Source organism: Nomia melanderi, chromosome 5, assembly GCF_051020985.1.
Source record: "Nomia melanderi isolate GNS246 chromosome 5, iyNomMela1, whole genome shotgun sequence".
Lineage (NCBI taxonomy): Eukaryota > Metazoa > Arthropoda > Insecta > Hymenoptera > Halictidae > Nomia > Nomia melanderi.
The window spans coordinates 7751911-7776449 of NC_135003.1; the positions used below are offsets into that span (position 1 = coordinate 7751911).

General features: G+C 38.4%; 1 protein-coding gene and 1 long non-coding RNA gene across 6 annotated transcripts in view; one reads left to right on the plus strand and one right to left on the minus strand.

Annotated features, from left to right (window-relative positions):
- The window catches only part of Fas3 (fasciclin 3), a 442301-nt gene extending 435214 nt beyond the window's left edge, over positions 1 to 7087 (minus strand). For all 3 annotated transcript variants that reach the window (XM_076368101.1, XM_076368100.1, XM_031985587.2), the window contains exon 1: positions 6688 to 7087. In XM_076368101.1, coding sequence (XP_076224216.1) covers positions 6688 to 6775 — 88 coding nt within the window. In that variant the 5' untranslated portion in view covers positions 6776 to 7087. The remainder of the gene's footprint in view (positions 1 to 6687) is intronic.
- LOC143174567 (uncharacterized) overlaps positions 7068 to 24539 on the plus strand; it is a 63053-nt gene continuing 45581 nt past the window's right edge. For 2 of the 3 annotated variants that reach the window (XR_012998718.1, XR_012998720.1), the window contains exon 1: positions 7068 to 7312. This is a non-coding gene — a long non-coding RNA (uncharacterized LOC143174567). The remainder of the gene's footprint in view (positions 7313 to 24539) is intronic. The other variant, XR_012998719.1, reaches the window with a different exon arrangement.

A 24539-nucleotide genomic window follows, 5' to 3' on the forward strand; every position in this document is an offset into this window, starting at 1 on the left:
GGACTAACGAAATACGCGCGGAATGTGCAATATCTATTAGAAACTGCACACGCCGCGAGCGTACGAGCGCGAAACGCGTATTAAACGAGGAGAACCGATGGTTGCGTCAGGGCCGTAACGATTAACTTTTCATTCTCCTAATATGTTGTGTTCGATACTCAACATTCTTCTAAAGCAAATTTCACCGTGAAGCGAGCGGGATCGATCGATCGTGTGTTTGCCGCCAATTAATTCAACAAACTCGTGACTCTGCCTTTTCAGCGAGCGGTGTAACTTTTACATAACGTGAATGCTCGCTGGCTGTGTGAAACACGGGCAGATCACTTGTTCGATACATGTAATCACGCTTCGGCACCCATTATCGTTATATCGATAGCTGATAATGATATATATTTTTCTCAAATGTCCAGATAAGTTTGTTCGAAAGCTTATCTCCACCGCGTCACTTTTAACCCTGCCACGGTGGTTATTTCACCTAAACACTTTAAAACGTTTCTGAAAAAATAGAAACAGGTACGATGTTTTCTCTATTAACCAATATTAAGTTCACTAAGGTAACCGTTTTCTCGTGTCTGTCTCACATTCGACAGCATTTTTAACAAAGTGGAAATAGTGGAACATTGAAACAAGTTGAAAAAATAACGCGAAAGAAATGGAAGAGTCACCGGGTCGAAAAGGACCCGGAGAACTCCGACTTTCCTGATGACAGTATGTTATCAGTATGATATCCTGAGATAAACGTCGTGCGTCTATTTAAAAAGTTCTAATTTCGAATAAAAATGATTGGGTTCTGACCTTAAAAGCTTATACGATCATTTTATACCTTTCCCGGATCCATTTACTCTACGAGACTATTAAATTTAATACCGCGACGCGTATGCGAGCGTCCCTCTTTGTCGGATTCACACACAGGTCGATCGCCTAGATAAAATCTCCTCCTTTTAACTCGGTAATTTTGGTCCGAATAGCCTGGAGGATTGATGGGGTCTCTGACCGACCGTAGGTCGTACATTAACCATCTCCACTATTGGTATGCGTGGGCTACGAAACTGGATTATCTAGACCCTGGAACGACCTGCATATACCTTGCCCATACCGTGCGGTCGTACCAGCTATTCCCTGTCTGTTGTAAAAGACAAACGTTCGAAATCTTATCTGCGGTCCGATAATTCACTCGTGGATCGATACTGATTCATACAATTTTTTAATTTATCCTTCGATGATCAACAACGGCCTTTGCAACTTTGATACTTATTATTATTACATTACACATAAATATTTGGAAAATATAAATTACTACTTTTATGAAAAACTGCTGGCCCTTTAAACATATATTATATTCTAATCATCGACCTAGATGTTACTGATATTGTTTTAACAGATAAGGAAGTACTGATAAGTACCACTTAATGACACTCGCTGAAATATACATTATTCACTAACTTATACGCACCATCGAGATAGAACAGTGAGAAATGCAGTGTTTCCTTTAACATTGGGTTTGGTCACTTTTTTAGTTTTCGATTTCTAATTTCCAAATCTTGTAACGGAAGAAAGATCTAGAAATAACCTACTATATTCGAGCATCTCGTTGGAATTGGCTACAGAATTGCCGATACAAATGCGGTGCATTAATGTCAAAAGTGTAATTACAGAAAGAATAATATCTCAATTAATACTGGCGTCGATCGTACTGGTTCTTCAACTTTCATTAACTAACAACAAGAATTGTCTAATCGTTTACACTAGATAACAAGCAGATTGATGTAACATGAAAAGCACCTTTAGAGATATATATAAATAAATAAATCGTCGAGTAAAAGATCGCGTGGTCAGCGCCATTTATAAAGTCGTCAAAAACGTCCGCTCGTAAAGTGTTAGTCGGTTAGTCGACAGCATCGATCGACACTTCGAAAACCGTAGGTATATTCATCAACTTGTATGTAGCAACGAGGTATAACGACACGAAGTGTATAAATATTTTCATGGCAAGAGTGCAACCATTGAGAGAATATTGCTGTCGGTTAACGCCAATGTCGGTCAAACATGGTCCCGACGAACTTTTTTCGGTCGACACAGTACCGGTGCAGCCCGCGTCTGTGATTTCGATGTAACCCCGTAAAAGGATACGGTCGCGACACACAGCAATCACGAGCAGAGTGCAAAAAGCTGTGACCATTTGCAAGTCTCTTACAAGCTTCGCCAAATTAGGACTCTCCGAGATCTTAAATCTTAGGTACAAGAGAATTAATTCTCCCGAACAGACGTTTGTTCCTTTCTCAGCGTACAGTCCGTGCATTTCGAAGAACGAATAAATTTTCATGCAGAGATGTTTAATTGAAATATATACATAGCTATAAGAAAATTGGATGAAGATGGATCGTAAAGTCGGGACGTATCGCGAAAAGATCAATTCCATGAATTGTAATAAAGTAACTTAACCAGGTCAAAATAGTTGATTCAGCGAAGAAGTCACGCGACTAAGTTCTCATCGATTGTTTTAGAGCAAAGGTTAACACAATGCGGAAAGTTCGAAAATTATAGGTCAAAGGGACAACATAAATCAACGCTTGGACGTCTTTCAGTGAAATAGAATCATCAAATCGTTAACTCATCTTCTTTGGTATTCCCATTCGTCCCCTTCACAAATCACGTTCCCGTTACAAGTGTTAGAAGTGTGAATTGAATGAAACTGTTATTGGAGCTAGAGTTGCTTACAATTTGCAACGTTGAAGCGATGCATGTACTATCTTTAGCAATTCTGATTGCGTCATATCCATCGACCTTTCTTTACAGCTCAAGGTAAGCACAAGTCGAGACCAAGTCGCACAGAGCGAAAGGCATTTCGTGTAAAAGCGACCTTAAACTTTCCGTGTACGTGAGGCGTATCCCTTGACTACGTTTCACGATGCCACGTACAGGTGGGCAAGATTAGAAATTTCTGCAGAATTATTTTAACCTTGTCCGTATGCTGATCGAGTAATTAATTTATCTGGAGTTTGTGTTTCGCGAACGTCGATTCGAAAAATATATAATTTTTCAACCCCTCGGTAACAATACAATTTCTATTGAAGGTAACTTCGATCATGAAGAGTGAAACGCAGAAAAGTTTTCGGAATTTATTCTATAACGCTTATAAACTGAAAATAAACATGTGCAATTAAATATGTAGTATTGATTAATCAGGACGAAACGATTATGTTAACTATAACATTTTGTTGACCATTATTTAGTTACTTTCTTGTATTTATCGGTTTACAATACACAATGTCGGAAGTGGTGCGCAGCGAGGAAAAGTTACACAGAAGTTCCCCGAAGAAGCAAAAAAAAACGAATTGTTAGGGAGTTACCGACGTTACTCGATAACACAGGCTACATTCATTGTAATTACGAGAAATACCTCTGATTCGTGCGGAAGGAAACTGCAAAGAGGAGCTCGAGCAATAAACAGTTTCACTGTTCGAGTCGTTCCGTTGCGATGAATAACAAAAGTCGAGAAACGCTGGTTGCTCGATGCCGAGTATTATTCATAACTTTAGATCGATAAATACCGTACACTCGTTTCGTACCTACTTTCAGGGAAAGTAACCGTTCAGTTTTACATTGTAACCAAACAGAAGGGGAGAAAACTACAACAAAGGAACAGGGGGAAACGTCTAGTTCGCGTGGTAATCGAATTCAAGCGCGATGATATCTGAACATTTCTATAAAAATTGTAAACCGTCATCGTGACCCTGATCGCGGATACCAAATTAAGGTAACAAACTACTTCAAAGTTGTAAGAAAAACGAAGTTGCAACGTAAGGACGTATCAAGATGTTACGCGCGAAGTATAGCTGCGAAGAAATGTTTAAAACATCGCATCGTTTGTAAAGGTCACGTGTGCTATGCACATTACATTAACTGACGATTATGGAAAATGTCCTGGTATCGTGCTTTTGTGTTATACTTTCTTATGAAATGTCACTTGACATGTATTACATAAATGAAAATAATTAATGTTTGAATACTACAGTCGTAGAAATTAATCGGAAAAATTCACGATATGCGTTGAGAAATGTAATTGCGTTCAGTTGACCTACATGTGGCAGTTTTTCAAATTTCGGTTTCATACGGTAAACTTGAAGAAAAAGAAGAAACTATGAAAAATTCAGTGCGATCGTTGCAATTGATTACGTAGATTGATCTTCTTGCTTCTTTTCGCGGTTTCTTTGGAAATCTTCGCCGGTTGTTTTAGAGTAATGAGTCACACTGTCCTCAATTCCCCACCCTTTTGCTCATGTAATTTAATGAATACGTGTTACTTTAATAGCTTTACATTTCACGTTTTAATTTGCCCTTGACCAGTACCCCGGAAGAAAGAAGACTGCAGACAGTAACGTTTTTATGAGACGCGATAGTAATATAATGTCTGATAGTAAAAACAATAATATTTCTCTTATCTGAGATAGTGATGCAATGTTGACTCAGGTTAAACTTCTTAGTTAACACAATGTAGCGTAGAAATCACTTCGAAATACTGAATAAATATTCAACACTTCAGCTTTCAATAACGTGACACTATAATCTTGCGACAAATTGAAAATTCAATGAACTGTTATAGTAATTAAACTTCAACAAAGGAAGAATTGCTATTCATTTCCTGCTAAAAAGGATATTAAAACCTTAATACTTGAAATATAAATAGATTTAACAACTCGATCAAATCCCAAATATTTAACGAAGACAAAAAAAAATGCAAAATAATGATTGTCGTTGAATAAACGTGAGTCTGTTTCATTGGAATACGACTGATTAAAAAATAACAGTCTAAGGCCATAATTAATAGACTGTAACGACACCGTGCCATTATTTCTTATTATACGGATGAATGGTGTGCATTAATTTTATTAACAATAATAAAAAACAGAACGCAAACTACAATTATATCATGACAGAACTAAATCATCGTCATAAATACGAAATATAGTATGTGTGCGTAATAAATCTTTCATTATCATGGCATAATCATTCAGTAAGGACCGTTTCCTAACTTAGTTACGCTCATGAATTTATTTTTACAAATCTCCAGTGTCTTTATCTGACTCGGAAAGTGATATTAAGGTAACCTATCAGTTACAAACGCGTTGATGATTAGGAGGCAACGCGTCTTGTATGTGCTTCCGCATAAATGATTGCCTCAATGTTCAACTTTGGGAGACACTTGAACGCCATTCTCATTCATGCTGCTCTACAATTAAAGCGACCATGATCTCGAGACACGCATTGCTCGACCTTAACAATGATCGCACGAATTGCCGCGTCAGTGATCATCGTCTGGCGAGACGAGCAAACACCGGACGCGCATCGGTTAACTTTTTTCAGTATCTCGAAAAAGGAATTCAGCGGTCTGAGTCAGCGGTAATTCGTTTGGTCGCGTCGATACCGGCCCGTGATGAAACGTACGAGGAAAGTCATCGAATCTGAATGCGCCAACTGTAATTAGGTGCAATATAAAATGACGAAATAAACTGTAAAATCTAACAAAGTGTTATAAAGATCTTGAAAACTAAATTTTATACTTTGTATGTGTAACGGAAATGGTACTCTTCGAAAAAAGTAGTAGACACAAATGGTACCAGCATTTTTTAATTTCAGTCTCAGGCGTTGTAAATGTCACAATTTTTATATTAAAAATAAGAAGCTAAAGTATTTGTAGTATATTAATTATATAATGATTTACATATTCTATGGATACATTACGCACGTTTTAGTACTACACTTGAACAATGCTTATTTTACACTTGAAAATAATTGTTCATTTGTGAATGTTTTATCATTTCAGTATGTGAACTACATTAACCAATTCTCAGGGAGTGAACTATGAAGTTGAGGATTATTCATGAGAAAAATTGGGTCATTCAGTGTATACTAACAATGTAACTACGAATTTAAAAAATTTTGATTATGTCACTTGATTCCTTGTAAAAAGACGATTGGTATACCGAGCAGTCATGTTTTTTTTTAACTATCTGCATTGGACTTCATAATGTTTTATAAAACAAGTTTCTCGTTTCCAATTATAAGGACCATTTCCAAGGTGAACACCAAATCAATTAGGCATAAAAACTAACTTCTGATGATTTGCTATTAGACACAGTTTCATTACGAATCGGCACGTATGTGCCGACTGACATTCCTTGTTGGCCCCAGTCTGGCAGCAGTCTGTCTCGTTGACCGATCGACTGTGATTTCGACGGGGATTAGCCACGTCAGTGATCCGTCAAATCGCGGTAATTTCCCCGCATCTACGTATCGATCCGTCATAATTTTCGTAGGTGAAGTAAAACATCGGTTGGTTCGAAACTTCATCGATCTGTCGACCGTTTTCGTGGTAACAACGTTCGAAAGTTATACCCACATTCGCTAATGATGCGTCGTAATCTTTTTCCTCGCGTTCCCGCCTTTCAACGGTCGCTTTCGAAATGAGCATTCAAACTGCGTTCGATGTATCGAATGAACACGATCGGAACAGCACGACGCGCGTGCAATGTTCTTAACCTATTATTTTAAGGTCTCGCCGGCTGACGCTCGTGTTAGCGTCGTCGATTCGTGTTAGCAGTTATAACGGTTCCCGAGGAACCAACGAGGAAAAGAACAAACAGAAAAAAAGAAAAATGAAAGTACGGATGGTAACGTCTGTCGCACCTTTAACAGCCGTTGAACACAACAGCGCGACGAGGCAGACCCAGGCGATGATCGTCATCTCGAGGTGGCTCGTAGATCTGATGCACATCACAAAAAAACCCACTGTCTAACTTCCTTTTTGCTGTTTTGCAGCGATGAAACCTCGATGACCGCGCGTTTCGGAACGGACGGAGCACAAAAAAACTCGTTGGTCGCTCGTGGTACGTCGCGAGCGCGGGTCGCGTGAAGACACGGTGTAGCCGGAAACTTTTCTCTTTTTCTCGGGAGAACGGGGAAAGGAAGAAAGAGATCGACAGGACTTAACAAACGTCAATTCGAATGTAAGTGTCCCGACTCGACGCGAGTGCCAACCAGATAGCTCGGCGCGCGAAGACCGTCTGCCGCGCGCTTTGCTTTCGGCCCGCTTCGTGAGACATCGGCAAGAGCCGAGATCGCCCGAACGCCCCGATCCCCCGATAGCGGCGTTTGATATCGTTCACGGTATACCTACTTTCGTGCCTAACCTACGTGCACACGCACTTTACCGTATTCCTGGCATTATGTGTTTATTTCGTGTGTTGCACGCGGTTCGGCGCAGCCATGGTTCTCTGTCTCTCTACGGATGAATTCGCAAGGATACACGCGCGTGAGTATGCTTCTGTTTCCTTTCCTTTTTTCTCTTGATGCAAATGCATCCATACTCGATGCTTCGCGAGTCAACGTTCAATCCCACGATCGGCCATCTTTACAGCGATCGGTTGTATGTTTAAATATAATGCCTCTTTCTTCATTTTTTTTTCTCTTCGTTTCTCTTTTTAGTAACGGTTTCTTGTCGGTGAAAGGTTGAATTGAACTGGTTCCAGTGCTCTGTTAATAATTACTTCATTGGGAATACGGGGAAAGGAGTTAACAAGTTTTTTGGTCGTGCAGTTAATGGACCCGTTTTTCTTCTAGTTATTTAAAAGAGAAAATTATTTTCCCGTTAAAGATTCAGTAGAAAGTACATACGGTGAAATGTGTGATTGTGGGATTGATATTACTTGGTTGTGGGAATTTATCTAATCTAATAGCTAGAATTGTATATTACTTCAATGAGATAGGAACCGTAGTTTCTTTACTAGTTGCTTAATTAATTACTGAATAAATCGAAAATTTACTGATTAACTAGAGAAGTTATAAATAGAAATTTATTATAGCTGGTTAATCTGATGCAATTTGAATACGAGTGTTTAAATACAAGTTGACCCCGAAACAAGTTCAACCTGTCGCTACACGTACTCTATATGTGCCTCTTCAAATAATAACGGATATGCCAAGTTATGATCGATGCACTGTAAGCCGACTTTTGACACGAAAAAGTAAATATTTGAATATTCGGATGGTAAGCACATCTATAGGTAGACTTACTGCAGATATACATCTGCTCTGGGTCACATAGGTTTCCATCGATAGTCTGCGTCGTACTTTCATTCATTGGTGCGCAGTGCATATGCCTTTGAAGGCAAAACATTTTCTCTTAACTCCTTAAGTGGAAATGAATATTCTCGTATGCAATACTTCGCGCGAAATTTAATTCAATAAATTATTTTATAAATTTCCCATGTCAGGGAAAAATAATTTTCTTTACTTTCTTAAACAGATTGAATAGAATCTACACCTGACCCTCAATTTACGCGAAAATTTGTTCCACGTGGGTTCGTTTTACGCGAACGAAAATCACGGAAATAGATCTTGTCGGTACAAGAGAAAACAAAATATTGAAGACAAAAGTTGGTATAAGTTTTAGAAATACATATTTATTTTACATAGCTTAACCAAAGAAATAATAATAATGACATTTTAGAAAACAAATGTATATTTTATTCGCTGTTACCAAATTCAGATCGCGTAAATTTAGATCTCGTAAATTGAGATCGCACGTAAGAACTACCGCGTAAATAGTGTTCCAATTTACTATATTATTTTAGCTTCCTTTACTAAAACACATTTGATTTGAAATAAATTACTAAGACAAATTGTTCAACTAATTCCTATTGCTAAAAGTACTTAAACATTACGAAACACTTTCGAAAAGTGTTAAAAGCAATGGTATTTAAAGAGAAATCAATAAAAATTGGCGTAAACGGATTGAGGGCAATAGGGATACTGACCGATCAGTAAAAGTCGGTGGAAGCCATAGGTGACTCCAACAGATTGGTACAAGAGAATAGAGACGAAGAAACACTAATTGAAGACAATGGAGGCAGAGGAATTAGTAAAAATCGATCCGGAGTAGGAGGAGCTGGTAGAACGTGGTAGATGAGAGATTAACGGGAAACGCGTGTAGACTTGTAATATACCACTTTCGGTATCATGAGTCTTGACAGGCCCGTGAGGCAGTCCAACGGTTTTAGCTGTTCCGTGTGATCTCGATGGTGGAGTAGATGCGGAAGGTCTCAAGGTCGCCGGAGGTCTTGATGGCGGCAAGAGGTGAGGGATCTCGGGAGTCTTGAGGTCCAAATCCGTGGGATCTCGCGGACCTTCGAGACCTCAACACTTCCGGGACTCCTGATACTTCTTTCCTTTGAACCTTTGTACCATTGGAGCTAACCCTGTATTTAGACTCCGAGGACTTCTCCGAAGCTGCAGGTGTTTTAGTTGAAGTCTGTTATCATCTATTCATCTCTGCTAGCGTATATATACCTCTATTATCCCCTAACAATTCTTCTTTGTACATTTATACTGTCAGCTTTCTTTACTATAATTGTAATTTGTCGTCGAATTTATTTAGATGTGTTACTTTTAAAAAAAACTGTACTGCGCAGAGAATTGTTTTTTGTTAAGAAAGATTTTTTTTACAGGAGTAGTTTCTCCTCTCATGATCATTGCACACTAAAGATTTAAACTTCTTATCCAAAAGTTACGAAGACAACTGCTGCAATATTATCGAACGGGAAGCTCGCTATCAGACATGAAATAAAAACATACGATGCGGTTGTAATGATAGTGTTGCTGCAGTCTAATTTACACTGCTACTACTATTAACTGAAATATTTATACGTTTACTTCGTAAATTTCAAACATTTCGCGACAGTAAATTTTCATAACGTACCATTTACCGTTTTCTAAGATTTTCATAGTGAACATTTAACAATGATCGATATCGCGTTTTCACAAAAACGTCGAGCTCCTAAGGCTGTTATTATACGCAAGCATAAGGAAAGTTTAAGATATAGCAGCGTCTACAGATGCACAGATTAGGGTACAGCTTCGGGAAGAAATTATCACAGCATTGAACCGCAGAAACGTATTGTCAAGATAGAAAGGGTCGTGCGCAGGTAGGGCGATATCGAGGAACGATACTACCCACACCAGACCCAAGCACGGTTAGACTGGATGTGGCTTGGAAGCGCGCAAGTGTACGGTCGTGTGTATTATGACAATGCTTTCCTATCGATGTTTACCCGGCGATAACGTTCCTGGGTCGTAGGAATACGATTCCCCACGATGGCGTACGTGACCGATATGTCGGAGGCCGTCTAGGGACCGCAGCAACAGCAACAACAGCGGCGAGCCGTAAGTTAAGGGGACCGCGTTAAGAAATGCAGTTTCGGAATTTATCAGTTAAGATAACAACAACTTCGGGTTCGCACATGGTATTCAGATGAACATACGAGACGGGAGTGGAAAGAAGTGTATCGCCTTAACAGAGCCACTTAAAACTTTTATGTTCCCTTATGCAATCAGTTTTAAACACGAAACGTAAATTCATTTCCCTTCCGTATAAAGTTTCGCTCTGAGACAGGTAACAATTTAAAGTTTTCAACCCCTAACCCCACCCCATCCTGACGCGTACAAGGAAGTTAACAAATTTTCATTAGATATTTTTTCCCTCTGATTCCCAGCTACATAGTTATAAATTTTGTCGATAGTTTAAGAGCTTCGGTTTCGTAACTGGCAATAAAATAATTAACACAAATTAATACTGACTGGCTACAACGTCCTGATAAATTATTGAAAACTGTTAACGGATGGAATAGTTAGAATGTAGGACATTTGTGTTAATATGTATGTTATACATATTAACACACTTATACATGTTGATACCAACATTTTCAGGACATTTTTGGGAATTTTGGGTTATGGTCAGGCAATCTCTACACCAGACCTTTGTTTCTGTATAACGATAGAGGAACACTCCTATGGATTTCGCTAATCGAGTTGCCAACTATTGTATAGGCACACACGTAAACATAATCGCGTTACCAACGGTTGAACCTACTACTACCGACGTCTAAATCAATTAAACGGGTAGGAACATTTTGTTACATTCTTATTGCACGAGTATGGTGTACGTGAAAATATTATACAGATAATAAGTAAGATTAATAATCAACTGAATGTTAGTTAAAAAAAATACAAAAATATTGAAGATATTGAACGATGGTTTAAATGATAATATAGATTCATTGTAATTATATCATAGGTATATTATAGTATAATTACAATGATAAAATAATATAATTATAATATTATATATTATCATATTATAGTATTTGTTAGAATATCATAAATATTATAAATGTAAGAGAAAAAAGGATCCTATCAGTTTAAAAACAAATAACTATGTAGTTATTGCGCATTTCGGAGAATGCGATGTGTGGTGTTGCATCATGCGTAGACCCTCTGAAGGTGAACCGTCTCGGGAAGATTAAAATGGGGGGAGTCTGTGGTGTATCTCCAACGAGTCAGCACGCAATTATATCATAGTATCCAATTTTCTTTCCCTTATTAATAAATATATTTTTTTTATTATAAATAATGTTTCATAAAAGTCACAACAGTGCATTTATTACACGCTTGTACATAAATAAATTTCTTTAACAATTTCACAAGAACAAGCTGCATGATTTTATTAATCATAAAACAAGATATTGTAAGTAGATTGTTATGACCTACTTAATACTTTCAGTGTTAATTACAAAGTCCCATTTTCACACAAATGTCCAATAATAATTAATTCAATAATAATTATACTATTATTACCATCTAAATGGACAAGAAAGCTTTTAAAATTCCATTTTATTGTGGTATCCGCTAACCCTCATCGGCGTGGGGATCGGGAAGAGAACCGAGTGGATGGTAGTCAACGTGAAACGCCTGATCAAAGGCAACCTAAATTACACTGCTGTATTCTAGATCCATACTGGATAAAGTGGGTTTATCAATTTTACTTTTGATTAATAAGAAATAATTATACAGGCTCAATTTACCTCGAACAATATCACAAATCGAAACTCGCATCGAAATCAGAGGATTCCGATCTAAAATTACTGCTTTGATTCCGAAACTCCAAAGCTGCCTACATTATTAGTGCATACGAGTAAGGTTTCCTTTATCGTCGAACCTAAATCGTCATCCCTATCATAAACCGGCTATTCAGTCTATGGAAATTCATGTCACATGTATGTTTGCTTGCAACATACTATGATTAATATCAATTTAATTTAGTACGATGGACCGCGGTAACAGTGATATATTTAACGTGAGAACTACCATTGATAGGATTCAGTTTGGTACACACATTTACGGTAAATGTAGCACGATTAGAATTAATTACGACTCCAGTTCGACGAATTATTCGGAATTATTCGAAATTCGAAAGATGAATGTTCACTTGCTCTGTTGTTCGTTAAACGGTCGAATCCGATTGTTCAATCTTAGCTGTCCTTTTTCTTAGTCCCGTGTAATATTGCCCAAATTCTGCGCATCTGTGTGCAAAGATTTAGATCGCACGGTCCGCCATGAAATTATTTTCGCGGCGCGGACCGTGAAAGCTTAACAAGTATGTTTCGCGAGGCGCCGACAATTTTATAACCGCATTTTAAAAGCCCCCGTCCTCCCGCCTATATATCGGCTTTAAAAAGTTATCCAGGCGAGGATTACGCGAGTAACAAAGTTCAAGCCAAATATCTTACCTCTTGAATGTGGGATATTTTTTCATATAACTTACGGAATGTCCGGAGTTCGAGCGACGAAGAAGTTAGATTTTAACGCGGCTCTCGAGTTCGCCTCGAAAAACGGCTTCCGTCGCGAGTCTATTAGCAAACATTAACGACGATGAGCTATTCGGTCGTGAATGCGCCACTCGAGAAGTTAGTTCGTCCTTGTGGGAATACGCACGCGACAATGTTCAGATTATTAACATATATTATTGCCGCGGCACCAAGAATCTTGCGCAAAAATAAGTTAGCCATTTCTACGATGTCGGACCAGCTAATTGCAAATTTTCATCCGGAGTATTGCCACACACAGTTCACAATCAGTTGCTATTGTCTACTTACTTGTTATCTATGATTCTAAAATGATTCTAAAATTTAATCCTGCCTTCTTCTTCCTCGTCCTCGAACATTCATGAAAATATTTGTTTCAAAGTGACGCCTTTATTTTTACCATTGTTCCAATCATAATATCCCAGTAACGTTGGAAATCAGTTTCGAACAGTTTGTTAGCTTTATGCCTAAATCTTTCGAAGCACGCGGGATTTACAAAAAAAGCGACCGGAAATTTAGCCTGAAGCGCTGCCGTTCGTAAATACGAGCTTTAACGCGTATCGCTTACATCGGTAACGGGTAAATAATGGCGCACGGGGATTGATAAAAATCGGGCTGTTTCCCCAGCTAAATGCATCGGCGGCGTGCGCTTAAATTTTGTACTACAACGCTTTTATCACGATTTAATTTCAGCCAAATTAAATATCGGATACGCATGAATTACAAGTTTACATTAATACGCGCTGGTTTAAAATGTTTGCCCAGACATTTCAATCTCTTCTGCGTGTTCATTTAATTTCCTGTCGATTCGATTTACAGGCCGCTAATGATAACATTCCCTGTATTTCCGTTTCACGAATAGGGTATCAACTGTTAATGTTAGATAAATCCGTTGAAATATTATCTTCGGTGCAAAACAGAGCTGCTGTTGATACGACAGCCGTGAAATTGAATTATCCGTTGCTAATTAAAAGTGATGTAACGGGTTGTAATATCGATCGTTCATTAAACAGAATGTCATCGAGATGAGATTCTTATTCCATGGTAAATATCGAACGCATGACGATGTATAAACATAGACGAATTCGTTTTGTGGGTATAACATTCCACGTTGCACACGAAAAGACATCTAATATCGCTACAAATATTTCCCTGGTGTACACATAAATCGTGGATCGCTATCCTCTGAGTTGGTAACGCTAGATGTTGATATTAAAATATCCCGCATGCCCACTGGTTCTCAGTTTCCTACAAATTGAACGGTGCCAGGGGTCGTCGGGAAATTGAATACACACGGAACGAAAGAAAACAACATAATTTAAGAGTGTAACTCCGATCCTCTTATAACGCAGATATTTTTTTTTTACCAAGTAATGTTCGTACTCCTATGATATAGTGTTTATTTCCATTATTTCGCGTATCTTTCCTTTGAAATTCAGGTACTTGATACAAATGTTTTAATATTTCTTCCTTTTTTATGCTCGAAGAAAATTCACCGAGTTATAGTATACATTGTAAGTATGGTTACTCAAGATTTATAAGGGTTAAAAACACATTTAAAAATTTCATTTTCTTCCTGCTTACTCGTGATATTAATGTCAAAGTCAGTGCTATTAATTATAAATCTAATTGTAATTATAAATCTACTCCCTATAGGTATTCAAGCTACTATAAAAATTTATTTTCTTCTTCTTTCAAAGATTCCTTATTAATATCATTTAAAGACAAATTTTTTAGTAGCGTAATAAGGTACCATTTCGATAGAGATAAAACCTTACAAAAGTACGCGTTATGAGAATTCCAACATTAGTCATAAGTAACCCAGCGATGACCTTTCGCGCCGTCAGACGTTCCGCCATGCGAGATTTGAAAGGGTACTCGCGCAGGGTCGAACGATCGATGCGCTCCTATATCGCATGGGCATAATCGCATTTGCATGCTGTACTTTGATACAGCGTATCCGTAAAATCCTCTTCCGAATGTCCAATGAATGGTGCTATTATGATCGCCGTTACAGCCGCGTTCCCGCAGTGTCCAAAATTGCCGCAGTTTTGCGCCCGCGCGGATAAATGGGGGCCGCAATCGAAACATCCGAATCCGCATTCGCGACACGTGCACACTGACCGGCTCACAATGATGATGTCGTCCGCGAAATCGATGCGAGAGATGAAGTTCGTTCTTTCCGCATTTTCTTCCGTCGTCCGAAAGTAAGAAGGCTAGCCTAGAAAAAGAGGACTGTTAAACTGGAAGAGCACGTAGCGGGGATAAGTTTAGAACAAGTTCGAGGATCGAAATTCGGTCGGTTAGTATGACGAATGTTCTGAAATCGGGATCGTGAATCGACGAAATTACATTTGAAGTAATGTCGAAAACGTTACAAATGTTTCTTTACCGAACTGAACTTTTTCCGCTGATCCAATTTCATGACAGTTGAAAATGTGATCAGATTGATATCATTTTGAAAAGCTTTGGTTCCGTTTATTCTTTTTGTATGATTCTTGCTGATTAGCACGTGCTAATTTATTTATTCATAAGCAATTATTCTTTAGAGAATTTTAACTAATCATTCAGTTCCCTTTGCAAGGCAAGCTGTGGCTGAACTGTCAATATCTGAATGCAATCGATTTATTAAATTTTCTTTAGTTCAATTTTTAGTTTCGGACTTATTTGTATTTTTGAAATTTTAACTATGTCTCAGTTAAAAGTGATAGTAGTTTACTAATATTAAACTGGTCCTTGGATATAATTTTGGATGAGCTTCCGGTAGCGAGTTAATCCCACTGAGTAAGTCCACATTTGCTCTAAACATTTGCTCTATGTAGTATTGCATTTCAACAGCAAACAAATGAATAATATTCGTGTTTGTTAAATTGAGTTTGAAACCTTCAGTACGAGCCCGGCTTGATGTTATACGACATGAGGTTAAGCTGAAACTGTACAAAGTGTCTCATTTGTCTTCACTGTCGCAAATATTTCTATTACTCTGAATAATAAAGCACAGAGTTTCTACTAAAATTTCGTTTCGATCACGAAATATTTATTTCAGAGCACTGTAATATTTATCTTAATAATATTATCTTGTTAGCTACAACATTATGCTAACATGGTTCTATTCAAGAGATACTCTGGAAATCTCCAAAAGTATGACTCAGGACTATTGATATTCTTACAATCTTTCTCTTCGAATTGTTCAATTTTCATTCGAAACACGTATAATATAAATTACCATATAAATGTTCGCGATAGTCATAATAAATAGTACACCTTGTGTGTGTCTTCTACTACGTGGTCGTCCGGAATAGAACAAAGACAGCATAATGAAAACTGAAACTTTTATGTGCAATAATTCATGGCCGTAAAAGCGTTTCGAATCATATGAGAATCTGTATCCTTTGAATGTTACATCGAATGATACATCAGTGCAATTAAAGAATTAAATCCATGCTGGACGAGTCATTATTTACCGCGGTGCAAGTGCTCATGACGTTCCCAGAATCTGACCTCGGGTACTCGTTGCACAGTATTCAAATTTGTAGTAGTGCGGCTCAACAGCCATCGAAAATGATCTGTAAACCGTATCAGTGTCGACGACCATCCGTATAATTTTGATCGATTACCAGCGAGATGTGACGGATGCTAGTCACGTAACTATGGGAATCAATAAACACGAGCACCGAACCTGACAAATACAGGCGGCCAATTCTTACGCGGTAAAAACCAAGGGAACGAAAAAATACGAACGCGAACCCTGGGTGTTGGTTTTATTGAGATTTATCGTTTACACAACGGGAGAAAGGACTTTTCATCGAACCGGCAACGCAATATATAATTCGCGCAATGTGTTCTTATAAGGAAGCAGATAATTGGATATATGAGGGGCTCTATTGAACTCTGTACACTGTGCGTCTGGCTTCGATTTTCAATACTTGGTTTTGACAGGCACTTGCTTCCCACGACACAATACTTCATGTGTACGCATAATACGATCAAACCGGATTAAATCGAATTTCGCTGTAATATTCGGTTCTTGTTCGGTATTTTTTGCACCTGCGCGTCGTCGAATTAGGTGTCGCTTATTAATTCAACGACCTTAACCCCTTACCAGAATGGAAAACATGCAATTTGTCGAGTAAGAGCGTGGACGTCTCTATCACAGAAATTTGAGAGAAGTCAGCTGTTTCGCCCTTACCTTGCAGAACGTTTATAGAAATACCGAACCAGCGATTTTATTGATTGAGGGCTCATTCCATTCGTAATGAACTTCTATACAACTTACACAAGAATTCCAACTATCCGTAAAGAGTGTCCATCTTTCTTTAACTCCTCGAAACGGAAGAAGTTAGTAAAAACTCGAAGTCCTTAATTCTTCGAGAATTAATGAGACTGAGAGAAGAGGTTGGGAATTAATGAGAATTCTTTGAGTAGACACCACTCTTTCTTCGTAATTAAGAGAACGCTCGCTTTTTTTAAGTTTCCGTATAAAAATGTAACCGCATACGTTTTCATTAGATTGTGACGATTATGTGTAGCGTTACATTTCAGCTTTTCGGTGAACGAGCGAAGGTGACACGCGAGCCGACACATGTCAACGGGAATCAGTGCGGTTCGTCAGACAAGTGAAACCGCCGCCCGCTGATAATTGACAGTGTACGGATACGTATTCCCGGTGTCGGTCGCGTGTGTACTTCGTTATCGTTGTCATTTTTTTTGTTTTACCTGGCTGCCACGTGGAGAGTGTGTCGCGGCCGAGAGTGGCGGAGCGTGGCGTAACGGGATCGATCGGATTTTCACGAAATGAAAATACGAAGGCCCGCATTGTCGAGATAACGCGGATAACAAAGCCGCGAAATTATATCCGGCCGTTGCGGTTTTCTTTGAGCGGCAGGAATAAAGCGTTAATACACGCAAAAATTCGCCAGGGGAAGTCGGGATTCGCGGACGAGGGAAAAAGGAGTCGTGGTCTGCCCGGCGCCCGGCCAGACGCTGTGGGGAAAGCTTTTCCTTATAGTCTAATTATGCGAAACTGTAATTTGGGGGGACCATCACAAGAAGGGTCAAGGGTTACACGTAAATGAATGACCCTCGATGGGAATTATTCAAATATTTCGTTCAATGCCGTGCGAAGAGGATTATTCGAGAAGAACGCAAAGGGGTGAGCAACGTCATGTTCGAGCATCATTTCTGAAGATACTTATATGCGATAATCGAAACATGGATTTTAGTCTTCAACACAAATATTTTGAGCGGTATTTTAGTTTCTCATTACTGATTTTTTACATATTTATATAAAAAGTAAGTAACTTTTTTCCAGGAAAACAAAATATGCTTTAGAATACAGTGTGTAAAAATACAATGGTATCTTTCTTTTTAAGAAAGGAAGCGTTAGTTTCAATAAATGTCTTGATAAGTATCTTTCAAGGTATTTTTAGGTGATACGCGGAGGAATTGGAAAGTGATGAAAGGGTTGATTTATCTATACACTCGACTTCCTGGAGTAAGTCGTTCTCAGCCGCAAATACTTCAATGAGAAAATGATTCTCAAATGATGATCAAATGTTCTCGGTCGTAATTAGTCCTTTTGTTCGGTATTGGCGAACGTTTGTCAACCGAGTGAACGGCGACGATTGTTTATTTAACGATTGGCTGAAATATCGGCGACGAGAAGGACGTGACCATTAGTCTACGCCGAGCGGAGCGACATTTCCTTCGATTTGATCGGTCCCGGGACAACTAATAAGCAGCTTTCAAGGAATCAAGTCGGGGTTCCATCGATAGCACCACTTCCCAGCTGCGTTATTACTTTCCGAAGCACCATTGAATAAATCCGTGGCCTACTTTCATTGTTCACCCCGCCTATTTCGAACTTCCACAAATCATCTACCGTAATAGACAACGCTACCGTTTTCGAATCGATAATTCATTTCGATGTTGATTGGAAATTATTTATGGGTTTGTGCTTTGCGTCGAGACACTTAAAATACTCTTTAGGATTTATTGGATATCTAGATATTGCACGGAACGGCGATTTAGTAATTCAGGATATATTAACCAGATTATTACACACCATGCTATCAAAGTGAAACGTTTTCGTTAAATTATTACCGATTGTAAACACGACAATTTAAATCTGGTAAATTTTGTATGTCTATTGAAAATCTAATTTGTAAATATTAATGGAGAATCATATTAACTTCATACATGACTCTTTAATCAACTGTAATTCAATTTAAAGTGACATATTGACATTGATCTTGACGATGAAAGATTTAAAATAATTCAGCTGATTCTTCGTCAGTAGTGTTTATCGAATTTAAGTGCAATGATGAGACATAGATATATGTAATGTCAAACAAATAAAAATTTTTCAGACAATAAGTTATATTCGATTAAACGACATATAAAAGGAAATAAAATTCTGCGACTACAGCAACAATACTGACGGCGTTATTTGACACCGGAAATACGAGCAGCAGGCGGTGTCTCTCAAATTTAATATTATTTTCATTTCACGAAATGAAACTTTCGGTACTTGAAGTATCCTCAGCTTTTGTTAGAAATATTGCACAGCACTGACTTATTTTGATTGAAACTGTGATCCTTTATAAAGTTTTTCGTGTGTTTGATTATTTCTTTACGGGAAGATATTTCTGGACGAATTAAAAACTTCGGATTTGAGATTTTATGTTTTACAATTCTTATCATCGCGTGATTTTTTCAATTTTTTCGTTTGTTTTTATCATTTAGAAACTAAGTGAAGGTTATTTTGATTACAGTCGCGTTATAAACAGTTCTCGAGTTTACTTGAATCTGAAGGATTACTCAGCTCGAGGTAAGAGCATCATATACCAACATCTCACGGTTGTCCTTAATCGTGGATTAGGTGTAGTTGTGTGTCGTAATTAACGTACCGCTGTGATGCCATTTGACAGAATAATGTTTCAATTGCTCGACTTCGTATTCTAAGTCTATGATCACCAATTAATACCGTAAGTATTTCAAATTGTAGGGAATATAATATAATTCATATTGAGCACACTAAACAATATAACTTTCCATGTCCAAACAGAATATCGCTTATCAATAATTAACCCCACCAAAGGATAACTATTTATCTGCCTCCAAAGCTTTCCCCATTTCAAAATCTAAAACTACACAGAACCCATAAATATTTAAACAAATCGTCAGTATCCCCAATTTCCGTCTAAGTAAACGAGATTCTGTACAACAAAGGCGATTGTTCTGTTATCCAAAAATTCCCCTATCCGACCGCTCTGTCTCCCTATTATCTCGAATAAAGGGGTCCTCAATCGTATTTAGATTAGATCGTTGCGCTCGCGGAAGCATAGGAAACCGTGTCTTAAAATAATGGATCAAGCGAAGCGGAGGCTCTATACCGGGGCGGGCGGTCCAATGAATAGAACGTGATACGATTGAAAGAATTTCGACTAAAGGGAGAAGGTGAACAACATCATCGTTGAAAAGAAAACGTATAACGTCTGTAAACGAAAAGGCGACCGGCGAGAAGGGAGAAGGTGGCAAGAAGCACCATCGATTCCCTGGCAGTACATCCGTGTAATCCGGGCTATCCGCGAGTCGACTTTTTATTGCCGGGTCGACTAATTTATCTCTCTAAGCCCTGGTGGCGTCTCATACATAAATCCTACTGACCGTCTCTGCACCATTGCCCTATTCCTGCACTGGTCGTCCCGTGCACTAGCTGAATCGCCCAAGCATCTAGTACTTGTGCTGGCCTCGCTTAAACTCCTCTCTCTCTCTCTCTTTCTCTTCCTCTCTTGTCCCAGCAAACACTCGTTCCTTCTACAAATTAGAGAAACCCTTCCAAGTGTAGTTGAACGTCGCAAAAAAAGCAGGTCGGTTCCACGGGACGCTTAATTTTCTTACATCGTACCTCAGGGATATTCCGGCCGGTTGAAAAATCGAGATTACCCGACTCCTCCTGGACTCACCCGCCTGCCGCGAGGGGCAGCTAATCCTTTTTCAGTACGTGTGTCGACTGCGAATATTTACGTCCGCTGAGTCCGTCACTCTTTACGATACATTATTTTTAACGACCTAGCCCGAACGTTTCATGGACACGCGATCGGAATTTAATATCTCCCCTATCTGTGATACGACGCGACGGTTTCATTGTACTCCTCCGCGGATTTTATGCTGACTACCTCGGTTCTTGTTTCGTAATCAAACTGAATTAAACAAGGCCGCACTGTCCCGGTTCTGATTTACGGGACGACCCGATGTGCCGAGCACGTATTGCGCGCAGGATATGGCACCTGCGTGTTTCGCCAGTGCCGCGTAACGCACTTATCACCCTTTCTGCTTTCGATCGATGAACTGTGATGGTCTATCAGATTGCGTGAGTTAGATGTCGGAGAGCAGGTGCTCGCACCTTGGGCCGACGCTGCGCTGCGATTTGGATCAGTTGTGCAATACCTGTGGAGTCCTGAATCTGGAGCATCCTTTTCTTTCTTTTCTCTTTGACACTGATTCCGCGGATTGTAACTCTCTTTCGTCTGTGCTATTCGCTGTTTGGATACAACGATGGAATTATCGGTGATAATAAAGAATCTTCAGGGTATTTATTTTATGATGTTAATGGTGTACTGTAACAGTTAGTGATGCATGTGGGGGCATTGTTCAATAATGCCATTTTGGATCTAACCCTAATATATCTAGCCTAACCGCAGTATATCTAATTACGATGTACCTAATCCGATATATTAATTAGATTAATTTAGCATGTACAATTATCTGGCGAATAATGATCATTACGGTTTTGATGCAAAAGACGCTGATGAATGTTCAAGCAGTTATACAGTTAAAGTTAATGTATGCATGTGAATAACTATTTTTTTATTAAATTTTTGTGACGTTTTTTGCCTTTTTTTGTAGTTAAAGGTTACAAAACATGTATGGAATACGTAGAAAGTTGCTGTAGTTCAAGGGGAAAGGTTGCAAATCACTGGAATAATGGGAAGTACCCTTTCAATCGGTCTACTTTAACTTCTACGTAGGGTAAGTTCATTAATAGCATATTTGCATATTTTATTTTTTCTAAAAGAACTTTCCGCTAATGTTTTGTCCCGATAAAACTACTATTACTTAATTATGTTTTATTAATGTTACCATTTATTGTTCAGTGCACAATATTTATAACCGAATTACGTGTAACATACCAAAACATGCGTATTCAAATGGATCTGTAAATAAGACAAAAAAGACTATTATTAAAATGCCACCACGGTAAAATGCTTTTTATGACTGAACCTATTATTCCGGCCGATATTCCGCTTCCACATCGCGTCACTTATCGATGCTGTTTTTTTTTCTACGTTTACATCGAATGCTGTTACATAGTCAGTGTCCTTGACAGGACCTCATCTATCACTGCTATCACTTCCTAAAATCCATACTATTATAATCGAATGGACGAACAAATCACATGAAATTCCATTTAAAATGAAACTCTCGCCAAACGTGAAATCAGATTATCTTTACCGTCATGGAAAAAATAACTTCATCCGATCCACACGTATTAATAGTTATTGCGACTTACACTACTTATATTAAAACACATTTAATAAAGCAAATTATATTTCTGAATTCGTGAAAATATCTCATAAGATATACCAACATATGTATTATTTATTATTTCTACGAATAATTATATATTAAATACGCGTCTCCATTACAAAATTAACATTTTCCGGACGTTCCGCGAAATTTCGTAATTCCGAAATTACGTAAAACAGGTAACGAATTATCATGCCCGATATCACGGCGTCAAGCTGTTTCTTTTTGGTACGGTTCTCATAGACCAAGTGCCGGATACGTTATATAAACGTAAGAGCTGATAACGCGTACCTGATTGGTGCTTAGAGAAAATGGAGTAACTACCCTGCTTGATAGCGCCTTCCACGTGCCCCTCTTTTTCTTAATTTCATACTCGGCCTTATCGTAGTCCACAGTAACTCGCTATACTCGCTTTGCTCCCTTTTTTCTCGAATTATAAAATGTAAGACACCAGAGACTCACCTCGACAAAATGTCGGAGGTTAGAGGTCGCCCCCTCTCGCCCACCCCTCGACTTTCTTTTTTTAAGTGGCTCGAGCCGGTTATCTCGAACAGACTACAGCTTTGCATAACGATTATTACTTTCTTTCCGACGAGGCTTTGACCGCCTGCACGGGGTTCGTATCTTTTCCGACCCGCCGCCTTCCGTGTCATTGTTGCAGTCAATCTCTGGGAAATTAGTCAACTAACTGTCTGTATTATTAAGACGTACTTATGAAATCAAATAACCGGAACGATTGTTCCACGCTGGCACGATAAGGAACTTTCCTAATCGACATCTTTATTCCTTGAATTCACGAATGCACGCTAAGACGCGGTGCCCTCTGTTCTCGACGTTCAATGGAACATAGTCGATGGTTGTTTTTATGCTTTACCCCTTTTATATAACCTTTCTTGTATCAGTTATTCGAAGTGGTTAAATGCGTACCAGGTAATTTAAGCAGATCGATGAAATCAGGTTACTGCGCCGATTAAACAATTTGATGGTAAGTTAGGAATGTTTAAAACAAATGGAGTTGCTAACTTTGGTGTGTGGATTGTTTATATTTTCTTTATTTTCGTTATTTCTTTGAATTTTAACTCATTGGCCTCTCCAGAATTAAGTTTGAAATTGTCAAATGGTAAAGGGTTTCCCGGCTTGTATTTGTAGATAAAATATGCGTGGTTCGAATGCTTTTGTATTTTCGAGGTACTTCATGTAAGTGTCAAGAAAGTAGCTGCAAAAACCTGTGTATATTTCGCGTTGTTTGCACGGATCTTATCATTCCACGTAACAGGAATATTTAGAGCGCCAAGTAAACACATACTACACCGTATGTTTTTCTCGTCGTAATGCCATAGCCGGCTAACTAACTCGCAAACATTTAACCGAAATGTACATATATTGCAAGCATACGGTAAACTGGAAACTAACTAAGTATATCGAGTAGGTGGTAGTTAAATATCGCGAGTTAGGGGTAAGTGATGTAAAGGCGTTCACGCGATCGTTGCACGGGTCTTCGCCAGCGAAATTTTGCGAGTGGGTTTGCAACTCCACAAATAGAAACATTTGCCACGTAATAACCTATCTTATAAATATTCGAATATTCAGCTTACATTTCTCGTGTTTCACCTGTGTAAAAGTAAATGTTATCTGTTCAAAATATCTGGTAAATATATTTTCATCATCAAGTATATAAATTAAGATTTAAATTCAACATTTTTGTTGCGACCACGATCGTTACATCATCCAGCGTTTAATGAATGGAGGGTTCTAAATATTATCAGTAAGATGTGCGATAGAGCTGATTGTTAGAAAACACGAGCAGATAAGGTATAAAGTATGTTGTCCGTGATAGAGGAATATTTCGAATTTCACGAGGATATTAGTGACCGTCCAGAGAAAAACATTTCAAAGTACGTTCGTCATCGTGCTGGCTGTGACTCCGTATATTTATTTACAGATTTATCAGATCCTCCATTCCCTGGCTGATCGTTTTATAAACATTTGTCACAGGCCGATGCAAACGTATCCGAGGAACGGAGCCATGATCGATCGATCACCGTTTCAAACAAGCAATTTTCGGTAATCTTTTCAGCAGATTTACCATATAATTCGAAATTAACCCCTCGTCTTACAATAATGTGTCAGACTATTGATGAAATTTTCAAACAGGATTTAAAAATTGTTTAAAATTCAACCTAAATATTATTCTTCTGTTATCAATTACTACAGTTCAGAGCTGATATAGATAGAATATGCCTAGAATTT